General features: G+C 46.0%; 1 protein-coding gene across 1 annotated transcript; it reads right to left on the bottom strand.

Annotated features, from left to right (window-relative positions):
- Positions 1 to 7,347: 7,347 nt before the first annotated feature.
- LOC119356066 (protein RKD5-like) lies at positions 7,348 to 12,684 on the bottom strand. The gene is made up of 5 exons (XM_037622965.1): positions 12,550 to 12,684; positions 12,140 to 12,416; positions 11,811 to 12,010; positions 7,910 to 8,133; positions 7,348 to 7,781 (listed from the first exon to the last, which is right to left on the bottom strand). Exons 1-5 carry the CDS (start codon positions 12,626 to 12,628, stop codon positions 7,548 to 7,550), a joined length of 1,014 nt encoding a protein of 337 aa, XP_037478862.1. The 5' UTR covers positions 12,629 to 12,684; the 3' UTR covers positions 7,348 to 7,547.
- Between the last annotated feature and the right edge of the window lie 274 nt (positions 12,685 to 12,958).

Raw genomic sequence — 12,958 nt, 5'->3', positions numbered from 1 at the left:
GGCCTGCCGCCGCGTGATGCTGCTGCGATTCAAACAACGATTGTAGCTGGGCGTTCGTCCGGCTCGATCGAATTCATTTTTGGAAGCTTGCAGTGCGCGCACTCCGCCAGATGCAGCCAGCCGCAGCGCGTAAAAGGCTTCCGTTTCCGGAGCTGCAGCGGCGTGGGTTCCAGCGTTATCCCTGTTGTCATGCGCGCTCCTTTCCGTGCACCGCCGTTTCCAGTGGAATTCACGGTGCCAGCGGGCACCACCTCGCGTTGATCAGCTCCCCGTGTTGTTGCTGCCACGGCACGGCCAAGTCCAGGGTTGCCGGTGTGTGAAAAGAGGGCCGGCCTCCTGTCCTGCTTCTCCAATGCTTGCTGGTCTCATGCGGAGAACCCGCATCTCACTCGCCTGCGCGGTCAGTTTCTAGTACCGTATCACTCGAAAAGGTGTGTGAGACATGCAAGAGATGACCCGGGCGTACGCAGAAGTATCGCGCTACAGGTGCGCGAACCGTTTCGAAATTTGTTTACGGAAGTGCCCTGCACACGATTGCTAACGTACGATTTGTGCCCGACGGGATGACAAGCCACACAGATTAAACAAACTAGGTAATCGAATGGTGTAGGAACGTTGTCGTGGGTGGATCGTGCGTGGAGTCATCGTGTGCATAGCAGTGTTCATTTATTTACCAACTGTTTGACGCTCCTAACTGACATCTCCGTGTAAATTTCAGCATCTCCCTTCTTAGGTGGTCAAATCTTTAAAAAAAAATCACAATTGCTTACTACCACTTGCAGTATTTTTTATCCGTGGGACCGTGTCAGCGTCCCTGGCAAACGCAGCCTACCATCCAGTGGCCGCGAACCACCGACCCCACGACCAAGTCGTCACCATCAACAAAATCAAAAGCACCAAGGGCCCAAGCAGGTTTGCGTAGCCAGCTCACCTACGTTGTCGCTTATACACTACATCACGGAAAGGAGGGCGTCTAGCGGACCATGGCTTTGGCACCTGCGCCTTTTATTCATCCATATCCCGTGTTCTTCCTTACGATTAAGACCTTATTTCCCAAGCTATATCCATCAGTGAGATCGTTCTATCGAGGACCTACATCTGTATCTTAACATCCTATCAGAAATCACACACCACCCTCTACTGGCTCACTTTGTATAGGCTCGCCGTCTTCGCCAAGTCCACAACCAGATCAAAGCCATTGAACCCTCGTCCAAGGAGTACCTCGAGAAGCTCAACACATCCCTCGACGAGATGCGCACCAATCAGCGTTCCAACACGAATCTCGTCAAGAGTCGGTCCTCCAAGATCGACGACTTGGTGGCATGATGCCTCAATCTCGAGAAGCGTGTGGCGGACCTCCGCATGGTGGCGGCCACACTCCACCAAGGGCGCTCGACATCTACAACAACTTCATCAGGTGAGGAGGTGAGGGTTGATGTCGTCACGCCCCCACAGTCGAGACTCTCGAGTCCTCTTCGACACCGGCCACAACGTGCCCATGGCTCCCTGCTCTATGGACCAAGACGTTGCACATCTACCAGGGGGTGGCTTTGGTGTCCTTGCTTACATCGATGCTGCTCGGGCCAAAGGTTAGTTCGTTCCCTCGCCCTCAACTCATATTCTTTCAACCTTCACGCACATGAGTCTGTTACTTGACGGAATTAGGCAGGCACATCCTCCATTGCTTTTAGTCAATACTCACGAAAATCTACGTCTCTGGCAGACTCTTTGCGAGTAGTAATATCAGATGTTTGCTATTCAGGAAGCGTTGTGGATGCATATGGGTCCCCGAGATTTTTCTTGCGTTGCTTATATTTCGTTGCAATATGCGTGAAAAACTTAGCTAGATTTGGTTGGGCATCATTTTAATCTTCTTATGTGCACCCAATTTTGGCATCAACTATGTGCGGACATCTGAGCAGTCATGAGAGTGCAACGCCTTCAGAATTGGACACGGTGTGCTCTCTTGCATTACTTCAGAAAGAACTGGGGGTCACGCCTTCACCAACCTTCCTCAATAGGCAGGCACACAACCACAGACGCGCAGTGGGCGTGTCGATCCCACTGCATCTTCCACGGGCTCGCTCATGTCCCTTGCGGTTACAGTCAATCGCCATGGTGTGGACGCGCCCCTTGCCGACTCCTCCAACCTCAAGGTGCTCTAGGATTGTCACCATGTGGGATGAGTGGTGAGGCCACAACTACGTCTGCCCCTGAAAGGATTGAGAAGTCGGCTAGAGGGGGTGATAGGAGACTGCAGATTTTAAGCTTATCTTCCAATTTAGGTAATGTAGATAAAGTAGATTCTCTAGATATGCAACTAGGTGAGTACAACCTATATGGCAAGGAAGAACAAAACAAGGTATGCTAGGCAAAAAAAACTAGATAGCAAGCTAACAAACATGCAAAGCAAGTAAAAGTGCAGCGAAGGATTATCCACAAGTGAAGCGAGGATGTGGATTTTACCAGTCATTTGCCTTAAACGTGGTAGTATTTGGAATTTGTGTCTCCTTCGAACAATTCCTTTTCATGAGATCTTTGCAGCCACTTTATTCCTTCTTATTTAAGAATAATTCTCAAAACATTTGGACAGTTCTGTTTATGAAGTCTGTAAGTAGAATTAAACAACTAATCTCTTCTAATTTATCTGGCATATCAATTTCCTCAATAAGATTTCTTATGTCTCCTATAGACAACTTCAACATTCCAGTTCCATCCTTTTAGAACCTTCCTAAGAGCTCTAGATCTAACATGCCATTTCTCTATTAAGGAAGAACCAGGGTAATGTTTATACCACACTTTCCTCACCACATCATCCAAGGCGGGCCTCTGAAACCAAACGTTTTCAAATTTGAAAACATATTGTTTTTTCTGTAAGTTTCCCTGATGATATGAGGAGAGTAGTGTGGTCAAGCAACTCCCCAGTCAGAGCATTGACATGAACTAGATTGGATTCCCCTCCCATGATGGAGAAATCAAACCTTGTCCAATAATGCATAAGTGGGGTTCTCATGATTATTAGATCAGGTGTACTTTCTACCAACTAAACATAATTCCATCATTTCCCCTAAGGGGATTATTAAATTGAAAAGAACACTCCATTTTATTATAACCTCCAAGCTTCTTTGTATCACCAGATTTCATTATCATGTTAAAGTCACCAGCAATTAATAAAGGTCTATCGGAGTTTTTTTAGCAAATGCAGCAGGTCAACCAAAAAAACTGATTTCCCAATTGGTTGGGCATCACCATAAACAATGACCAGACCCCAACAAGAACCATCTACAACATTTTTAACAATCAACTTAACATAATATCCCCAAATCCATGATTATCCTTAACTAGAGTGTTGTTACTAATTCCCACCAAAATACCACCAGATCTACCTCTGGAGGTAGAAAAGTCCAATCAAAGTTGTCTTGACCACTTAAAACCAATAACTCCAGTGGTTAAAATTATTGTTTCATGGTTTCTTGTATACCCACAAAATCCTGACTATCCAATTTAATTTGTTCCTTATTAAATTTTCTTTTCTCAGCATCTCCAGTCTCCCTACAATTCCAAACAAGCCCTCTTGGCATTATTACTTACAAAAAAATTGATCACTAGGATTTCTTTTTCCTCTTCCTTCGCAACATAGTTTTTTGCAACATCCTCAAAGTGAGAGATGTTTGCATTCACTCCACCCCCTCTAAAACCAGACATGTCTTGCCAAAGACATGACCCTGTCTAGAATAGGTATATCATCTTGATTTTTGGATGCAATCATGCCACTAAGCCTTTTCCCCTAATCTCCTCGGTTTTATTGTTATCCCCTTCTTTGCTGACCATCTCTATTTGTTTTACATCTTGTTGAATTCCCAACTTAGCCCCCAAGCTCATAGATTGGGAACCTTCTCCTTCTGGATCTGATAAGATATTTGGACTTTTTCAGCATCCACATACCTGAATTTTCACCTCCATTTACAGAAACAGAGTCAGAAACAGGATTCTTCTCAGTATTTTTGACAACAATAGTTTTTTGATCGGTACAAAAGAAGATCAACCTCATCTTGTTCTTTTAAGTCAGTAGCCCTTTGCTCCAAGGCCATTTTGGTTCTTGTACTTGCACAAATGTGGCTTGACACCACTTCATCATTACTAGTTTTAGCTCTTTTTGAGTCTCTGCTAGACTCCTCGTTATGCTGGAAATCCACCCAATCTTCATATCCTTGTGACCGCCCATCTTCACTTTTAGACCATCCCTCATCCAAAACCATCTCCAGTTTCAAAGAAAATTTTGTAAACCATGAGACTTGGAGTAGTGAGCTTGGTCCATCTTGGAATTTTGTGATGGTCCACTACAACAACCTTAAGTCTGACCGGACATGATCCCTGCGAGGTATCCACCTCTTGAGTAAACCATTCTTAGATAACCTGCCAACAACCAAAGAGTCATCATTCTACAACTTAACATTAATAATGGCATTTCCTCCTTTCAAAGGCACCCAATCATAAACACCGACTTCACTTATTCTGACAGCAGAAGGAAAATTGACTAAAAAGGCCACATCATATACTATTTTTGCCTTCCAATCGAATCTCCAGAGATAGGTCTTAGCCAGGCTCTTGATAAGCATATCAACATCTATACCAAGATCACACCCACCCCTTAGCCTAACCAAGACAACTGCCTCATTTTTCTCTGATGCACCCAATTCCTATGCATGTACTGCCACAAAGCAACCAAGCCCTTCACCTCCAAATCCAACAAGTGTAGGTACATGTTTCCTTTGATGTAACCAGACACAGAAATCATGTATATGAGTTTCCTTATTGCAAACCACGCACTTCACTTTTGCTTCATAGCCTTTGGAACTATGCCCCTTAACACCACATCTATGACAGATAATCTTCTCTCCTGCAAGAATCTTTCCCCCCTATGCCCTAGGAGCCGCTGAACCTCCCAATAAGACTGCCCCAACAAAAATGGCTTTTTTTGACCGAATGTCCGCATCACCACTACCTCCCCCTCCTTGGTTATTAACACCACTCGACACAATATGCACCGGATTAGCTACATGTTGTTTCTGATCAGAAGTAGATGCATGAGGTATTCTTGTTCTGAAAAGGCGGCCTATGTTGGTACTGATTGCTTGCTCCTGGATTCCCCCATCAAAGGCCACTCATTATAATTGGAGTCCCGACACGGGTACTCAATGTTCTGGAAGTTGGTACCTTGGTGATTGCTTGTCGGCGGCCGAGATTGGTACTGTTGGTTCTGATCGAACTACCCTTGTTGATAGTTGCGGTCGAAATTTGTGTTCCCTCTTCCTCCACCTCCACCTCCATCACTTCTACCTCCACCCCCACACCCGGGTCTGTATCCATCTCCCATATCAACATTCGAGCTACCCTGAACCCTAGAAAGGGAGGAGGAACAACACCAAAGATGGGAAAACAAGGAGCTCAGATGCGAGTTAGGGTTAAGAGATGGTGAAATACCACATCTCCCTTCCACATGCCATTCCGAGACTACTTTTCCCCCACCAGGCTTTGAGCCCATAGTCCTTTTGTCAGGCCTAGTACGGCCCAAAGTGCGAACTGAGACAAGAAATTCCTCCCACAAAAAAAATATCATTGCATGAATCCCCTTCTCTATGTGTCAGAGATCGAGTGGTGAGCATCACTCCGGTTAGTCTGGTGATGTCGGAGAACGCACTCGACCATCTCATCCCGTAGGCAACCATATGGGCTCAGGGTCGTCTCCTACCTCCTCAGGCTTCCCAGGGACAATTTGAAACCAGGAACTAGAATCTCCCATCGAATTTGAGTGCGAAAATGGAATAGGATCACGCAAGCGACATGGCGTAGTGTTCACATACCTGAAATTCGGTGATAACAATTTTCCCAGGGATTGAGAATATTTACACCTCAAGCAACTCGTAATGACATCCATCCTCGCTTTGTTCTTCTTCAACTGTTTCTTCCCGGAATGATTCTATGCACGAATCAGAGCATCTCCCAAAGTGACAAGATACGGAGTACAGTTCTCCTGCTCAATCTCCTCTTCAGTGAAATCATCATCATCCTCCAAATCTTGTAATGCCCAAAGTTAGCCACCAGGAGGAGCAACATCAAGTGATCTGAGTGCACCACTCCCCTCTTGCCTACCCAGATTCGCAGGTGAGGGATCCAATACCACTGCACAACCACTCCTCTTGGGGTCATCTAGGGTGCCACATGAAAGCATACAACGAGCCAACTCCGGCAACAGATAAGATGCGGGATCCATGGATCCGGAGGTGGTAGCGCGTTGGTGGGCAGAATGCCCAGGATGCACTCCCATCTCCCCTTGCGTCTCGGATCTTCGGATCTCACCTCCTGCTTTGCCTAATTCATCATCTCTATCAGCAGCGTAGGTGGGCACCTCGGCATCCCGGTGCGCTCTGATTCGGTAGCCTCGAAGTAGATCCGTCGCGTCAGGATCTCCAGCTCCCGTGGGCTAGCTGCTTGAACCTCTGGATGTTATTTGCTATGATGGAGATGATGAAAAAGGAGAAACTTACTTGAAAAACGATGGTGGTCGAGTTCATCCGTTCCGTAAGCAGAAGGTGGACATCCTGACCAAGCCACTTGGGCGCAATCGCTTCCAATAGTTGTGCTCGAAGATTGGCACCGCGGCGCGCCTGAATTAGGGGGGGGGGGTGCGTGAATAATGCTGCCATGGCAGCCAAAATTGATAGGTGTCTTTTTTGTCAATGCTTTTTAGTTTTCAGTTAGTTTCTGTTAGGCGCACAAGGGCACGATTCGTTGCGTGCTCCGCATGAATAGGTAGTAGGCCTGCTGCACGACTTCGTTCGTGGGATGGCATGGGCACAATGTAGTTTGTTGTGAGCTTTGTGGCACGATTTAGGATCACTGAATAAAAGGGGAAGAAGAACAAAAAAGCAGCAGAATTTTTGCGCTGCACAAATTCCTCTGTTTCGTTTTTCTTCAGAGAGTGTTTCAGAGATGTCCGGCAACATTTCTCTGTAATCTGGAGTCTCTCCAAAATATGCCGTCTCAATATCAACTATCAATTGTAAATTCGGTGGTTAGCATTCTTTTATCTGTATGATGGTATATTTTATTGTTCACTCTGTTACGATCTAACACGAATAATAGCAAACGGTGGATCTTCAGATAGCCTGATGCTAACAACAGGCTTAGAAGATCTCAAGACCTTTTGGTGTTTACCCCGAACTTGGCAGTGAAGCTCCAACCACAGCCTCTTTGCCATGCTCAAAACTAAATTTCGGGTCAGTCTGCCATAGCAGCCAGAAAGCAAAACCATCAGGAAACACAGGAGCACCAGCAACACCATTATACCACAACAGGGTCTGCGAAGAGGAGCTTAAGCATAGTTCAAGATACTGGTGGTACAACACGCCTCAGTCACCGTCTGTTGACACCAGGCTAACTTAACCGGATAGCTTTGGCCATCTTTGGTATCTGTCCAAGGAGTTCTCTACTAGTTACAAATGGCACGACAGCTGATTGTCTAGTCTAAAACATTGACGGAGAATCTACTCGCTCACTAGGGTTTTTGCCCTGTATTTCCTCTTGAAAACATACTGCCTGAACTGCTTGGTTTCGGCCATCAGGTCCAGGGTCGGCTTTTGCTGGATGGTCGCCTTCTCAGTCTCCAGCATCCTCTTCCGCTTAGCAAGCGCCTCGATTGCATCTTGATTCTCCTTCTCATCCTGCATGTGATCCTCCTGCTTCACGCCGTCTCTTTCTGTTTCGTCGTCAATCACAAACTGTACAAGTGGCAAAGTATGTGATGTGTTGGTGTCAGCAGGTCAGCACTACATCACACCGCTGCAGACTACATCTAATACTGCCTGATTAAGTCAAGAGGAACAGGGGGTGCTGCTGTAAGATTTACCTCAAGATCATGAATCAGCGAATCAAGGGACTTGAGTTTGCGGTGAGGCCAGCGAGGTATCCCATATTGCCGGCATTTCTTCTTCAGAATGCTGAGTCCAATCTTCAGAGTCCTGGATGCTTCTCTGATTGGAAGATGGAAGTACTGAGTTATGTCCTCTAGAGTAATGCTAGCTATATACTCCCGGTGGGCTCGCCTCTGCTTCTCAGCTGGTGCTAGAAGGTCTGCATCGGTCAGATTGAGATCACAGTCAGCATACTGAAGAAAAAAAAAGATAAGCAATAGTAAAATTCAGACATGAAACCGCACAAACAAGATATAACTTCAGAAGGTACAGTAATTTCAAAATTATTCAATCTATTTAAGTTCCTAGCAGGGAAGTACGAAGTAAGCAATGGAGTACAAATAGGCGAGAAGTTCCATAAAAAGGAACAGTAAGTTTCTTGGGTTACTGGAGAGTATTTTCACACCATTGTGCCCTTTTTAATTAGATAGAATAATTAAAATGTCACGAGCAAGAATTACAAGTCGATGAGTCAAGCGAGGTTGAGACTCATAGACCAACCGTGACTTACTCTAGACTACTGCCGGACTAGTAGCCATGGTACTGTAGTACTCAAACGACAGTACTCGGCTACTAATACATAAGTACATAGTATAGGGAGTAGTATATAGGAAAATACACAGGAGCTCCTGGGTGCTCCACCCCCCTATATGAATATTAAATTCAAAAATATCAGGAAAAATAAAAAAACCTAGAATTTGGGGATACCAAACCTGGGTGCCCAATCTACTCCCCTGTGAAGTTTCGTGAAAAATACCAGAAAACATATCCGTGGCGAAGAAAATACAGTCTGACCTACGATCCATCCAAACAGTTCCTATACATAGGACTTTTTTCGTCTTTTTTACTGAGAATACATTTCCTCATATTTTTTCACCAAACTTCACACGGGAGTAGATTGGGCACCCAGGTTTGATATCCCAAATTTTCAGATTTTTTTTGAATTTTTCTGGTTCGTTTTTTAAATTTAATACTCATATAGGGGGTTGGAGCACCTGAGTGCTACATATACTACTATATAGTACCGTACAATATACAATAAAAATTTGATGCATTGGAAATGAATGAAGAACCTGAGGCTGGGCCAATTGTAATATCCAATGGCCAGGGCCACAGGGGAGAAATCAAACCCAAGAAGGGAAGGAGAGAAGGAAGAAATTACTTGCTACAACAGCAGAGGAGTCCTTGCTTGCCATCGCCTTCAGATCCAGGAGGAGCACAGCAGCAGAGGGGCGGATCCAGGGGAGGAGCACAAAAGCAGAGGACAGCAAGGGAGGAGTACAACAGCAGAGGGGCGGATCCAGTGGAGGAAGAGGAGCGGAATGCTCCTGGCCACCGCCGGCGGCGGCGGCGGCCTTATCCCAGGTGAGGCGGACAGGCGGCTCGTTGTGGGGTAGATTGAAAAGCTAGGGTTGCCATTTTCCCCTTCCGCGGGCTTCTTACTTATCCATCAAATTGAGTCGATCGACTCAAACACGCCGACTAGTCTGGACTAGCCCACGACTAGTCGGTCCACCCCTCGACTCACAGAGCTAGTCTACACAAAGAACCTAGTCGACAATCAAATTGAGACTACTAAACTAGTCGCGTGACTAGTCAAGACTAGTTGTTAGACTCATAGAGTCAAATTTTATAGCTCAAATGTGATTCCAACTTCAACATAACATGAACAATTGACACAAACAACTAATCGCACAAACAAAAAGTTGCACTTTTTTTTGCTCAATGCAAACCTTTTGTTTTTCTCCGACAAAACGAAGGACTTACGCCTCGATGCATTTATAGAAAGAAAACAAAGGGCTTATGCCTCGATGCATTTATAGAAAGAAAAAGAAAACCAACAGGGCCTAGCCACTGTGGCTTTTTAGATGGAATGGCCAAGACACTCACGCTGCCGCACACAGGGCCCAAACGTGGCTGGCGGGCTGGGCGCGCACCACTAGCCAACTGGTTGACGCCCACTTCCTGAATTTATAGATACAAGATTTGTACATGCCTCAGGGAGGCAATTACAACCAACCCACACAACCCACAGAAACTAAGGAGGCTCATGTGGAAAAACAGGGTAAGCCCAGTTGGACAAGCCATTGACCAAAGAAGCGCCTCGGCCTTGTCAATCACGTGCGACTTAACCCAAACCTTCACTTCACTTGTAACTTCCTAATCAGTAACCAGAAGGATACTTACACTAAATTGCAAAAATGTATCTGTGATTTGAGACTTCTGCAAACAAGTAGGGTTTCAAAGTCAACGCAGAATATTATACGAGGTTTGAAATTGTTAAGTCCACCATATGCCGAAGCACCTTTTCCCATGTTTGTTGGCATATGAGAGAGAGAAGACTTACTATCACAGCATAATCTATTATCTGTTGGGGATCGGGTTAAAATATCCCACTGTAGACTATTTTCACTCTTTATTTTTCCAAAATAGCGAAGATAAGGCTCCAAATCAGTTGTGAGAAGTTTGAACTAGATGTTCTCATTTAGATAAACTTAGTTTCCCTGGAGGTTACAGATGGCACAACGAATGTGTATATGTATATGACAACGGAAGTACAATCAGTGTTTAAAAACCCATATAAATATTCTTAATGGTACATTGTATACAATGGACTTACTAAACATAGCTACAACCATCTTACTAAATTTATATGCCCTACATCATTGTTATGCTATTGGTCTATCAACCTGTTTACCTTTTCATTTTCTCAGAACAAGCTGTCTATCCACATAATTTAACTGGTGTGGTGTCCCTTGTATTGTGCGGTTGATCCATGTACGGTTCACATGTCCGACATTATGTTTTATTCTTATCAACAGATTAATCTTCTCTCTTTCTCTTTTCCTCCTTCATGTGACTGTATTTGACATCCAAACATTCCAAATAAGCTAATTGTATTGAAACACATTTTGAGAAAACTTGATTGAAGTTTTTTATGATTCTGACACTACTATACTATTTCTTAGGTTATCAAAATTTATTACTCAAATCTTCTTTAGTTATTAAGGATTTCTTTAACTAAGAGAACACACATTTACCAAGCTCCCATTTTATCTGATTTTGTTGTACTATAAGCCAGCTCCAACTGGATGCTACCAATGAAGGGGACCCTTCACGTGGCTCGTATTGATCTTGTCATGAGTCATTCGTTTATTTCTATGATTTAGCTTGCAATATAGTGACCCTCTGCCTTCACTTCCTTCCTTTTGGAAATTTTATTGACATCTCCCAATTTATCTCGCTGTTCATTTACAAGCACCGGAAGCCCTTCTTACTCTAGTTCTCCGATCGATTTGCTGAGCTCTGCGATTGGATAATTTTATTCTCTTTGTTGGTTTACTTGTTCCATGATGATTTCCTATTCCAATTCAATCAGGACTCTTATTTTTGGGTGGTAACCAAAGCTGTTCAATCATGGCTTGTCAAGTTTCTATAAACCTCAGCCAATATTCTCTGATTGATAAATCTAAGGCGTTGCTCCACTATCGTTATATAAGAACATACTAATAGATAGATTAATCAGGAGATAGCCCAATGTATTGCTTTTTCAGGGAAGGGGTAGCTATCTAGTCCGCCCATTGTCATGCTAGGAGGATAGGATGCATGGGTCTTACACAAAGATCATATGCCATATTCCTAACTCTGCTCTACCAGTCTGACCCATTCACTAAATAGAGATCTTCCTCTCAATTTGGCATTGCCCAAACCCCTAAACCCCTGGTGGAACATCCACTTCACACTAACGGCAGCGTTAATTAAAAACTCTTGCACAAGTACCAGATTTTGGTTTACATTTGATAGATTTCGAAACCACAGTGGAAGAGACGCAGTCACCTTCACCAAATTGGGGTGGCTCATCGGTATCAGACCCCGCCTCTTGCTTAACAGAAACTCTGTCCTTTGCATCCGAAGTGGTCAATTTCTCATCTGAATCGCACTGAACGAGCCCTGGAACCTTTTCTTCAACTTTCTGAAACTGGAACACCTTTGTCAGGTCGTTGTACAGGGAAGGCACACACATGAGCCTCGGGTTCCTGAAAAGGAAAATAAACGAAGTTTTCAGCATTCAGTGGCAATGGCACTCGCACATTAGGTTGGGGGAAGAAGCGGAAACTTGTGGACATCGAGGAATCGGCGCCGCATTGAGCTACGCGTGATCGTACCTGAAGGGGCAGAGCACGGGCGGCGGCACGGGCGGCGGGGCGACGGCGGCGACGAAATCGAATGCCAGGATGCAGCGCCAGGGCCCGGCAATCTGGCCCTCGCGGTAGACGGGGCGGCCGCGCCAATCCGCCGGGAGCAGGCGCAGCGCGTCGGCGGGGAGCGGGACCTCGCGGGCCGAGGTGGGGGTGAAGGCGAACTCCCGCTCCACCCACCTCTCCCAGCCGCAGCCCCCTCCCTTGCCAGCGACCCGGTAGCCGTGCGCGCTCCTCACGGCACCTGCATGGGCAGAGGAATGTCACACACACGGACACACTCACAAACGTCGCGCGCCGCCACAGCCCGCGAGGAGGCGGAGGAGAAGAGGTGGAAAATAAAACGATTGAGAGGGAGAGTGGGGGCGTGGGCCGACCGCGGTCAACGGTGCTGACGAAGACGGCGAGCGCGGAGAGGGTGGAGGCGGCGGCGGCAGCGGCGGCGGGGGCTTCCATGGGCCGGGAGGATCTGGGGGGCGAGCTCGGGGTCGGGGTCGGGGTCGGCTGGCTGGGGGCGGGGCGGGGCGGGGGCTGGGGGTTGGGGGTCTGGGAGAAGGGAAACTGAAGGGGTTTTGTTTCTTGTTGTTATTTCCAAACCTGGGCGGAACGGAGGGAGGGGAGGCGAGGGCCCCCCGGCGAAATGCGCTGATGCTACGGTTTTTGGATGCATTTTGCATGTTTTTCTTTTATTTATTTTAAGAAAAAAATGAAGAAGAAGTCAGTGTGGGTTTAAACCCTCCTCCCCAATGTGCTGTCACAGCCCATAAACCCTCCTGGCTATTTCCG

Source organism: Triticum dicoccoides, chromosome 2A, assembly GCF_002162155.2.
Source record: "Triticum dicoccoides isolate Atlit2015 ecotype Zavitan chromosome 2A, WEW_v2.0, whole genome shotgun sequence".
Taxonomy (NCBI): Eukaryota; Viridiplantae; Streptophyta; class Magnoliopsida; order Poales; family Poaceae; genus Triticum; species Triticum dicoccoides.
Note: the sequence above shows the minus strand (reverse complement) of the source record. Positions and strands in the feature narration are given on the sequence as shown.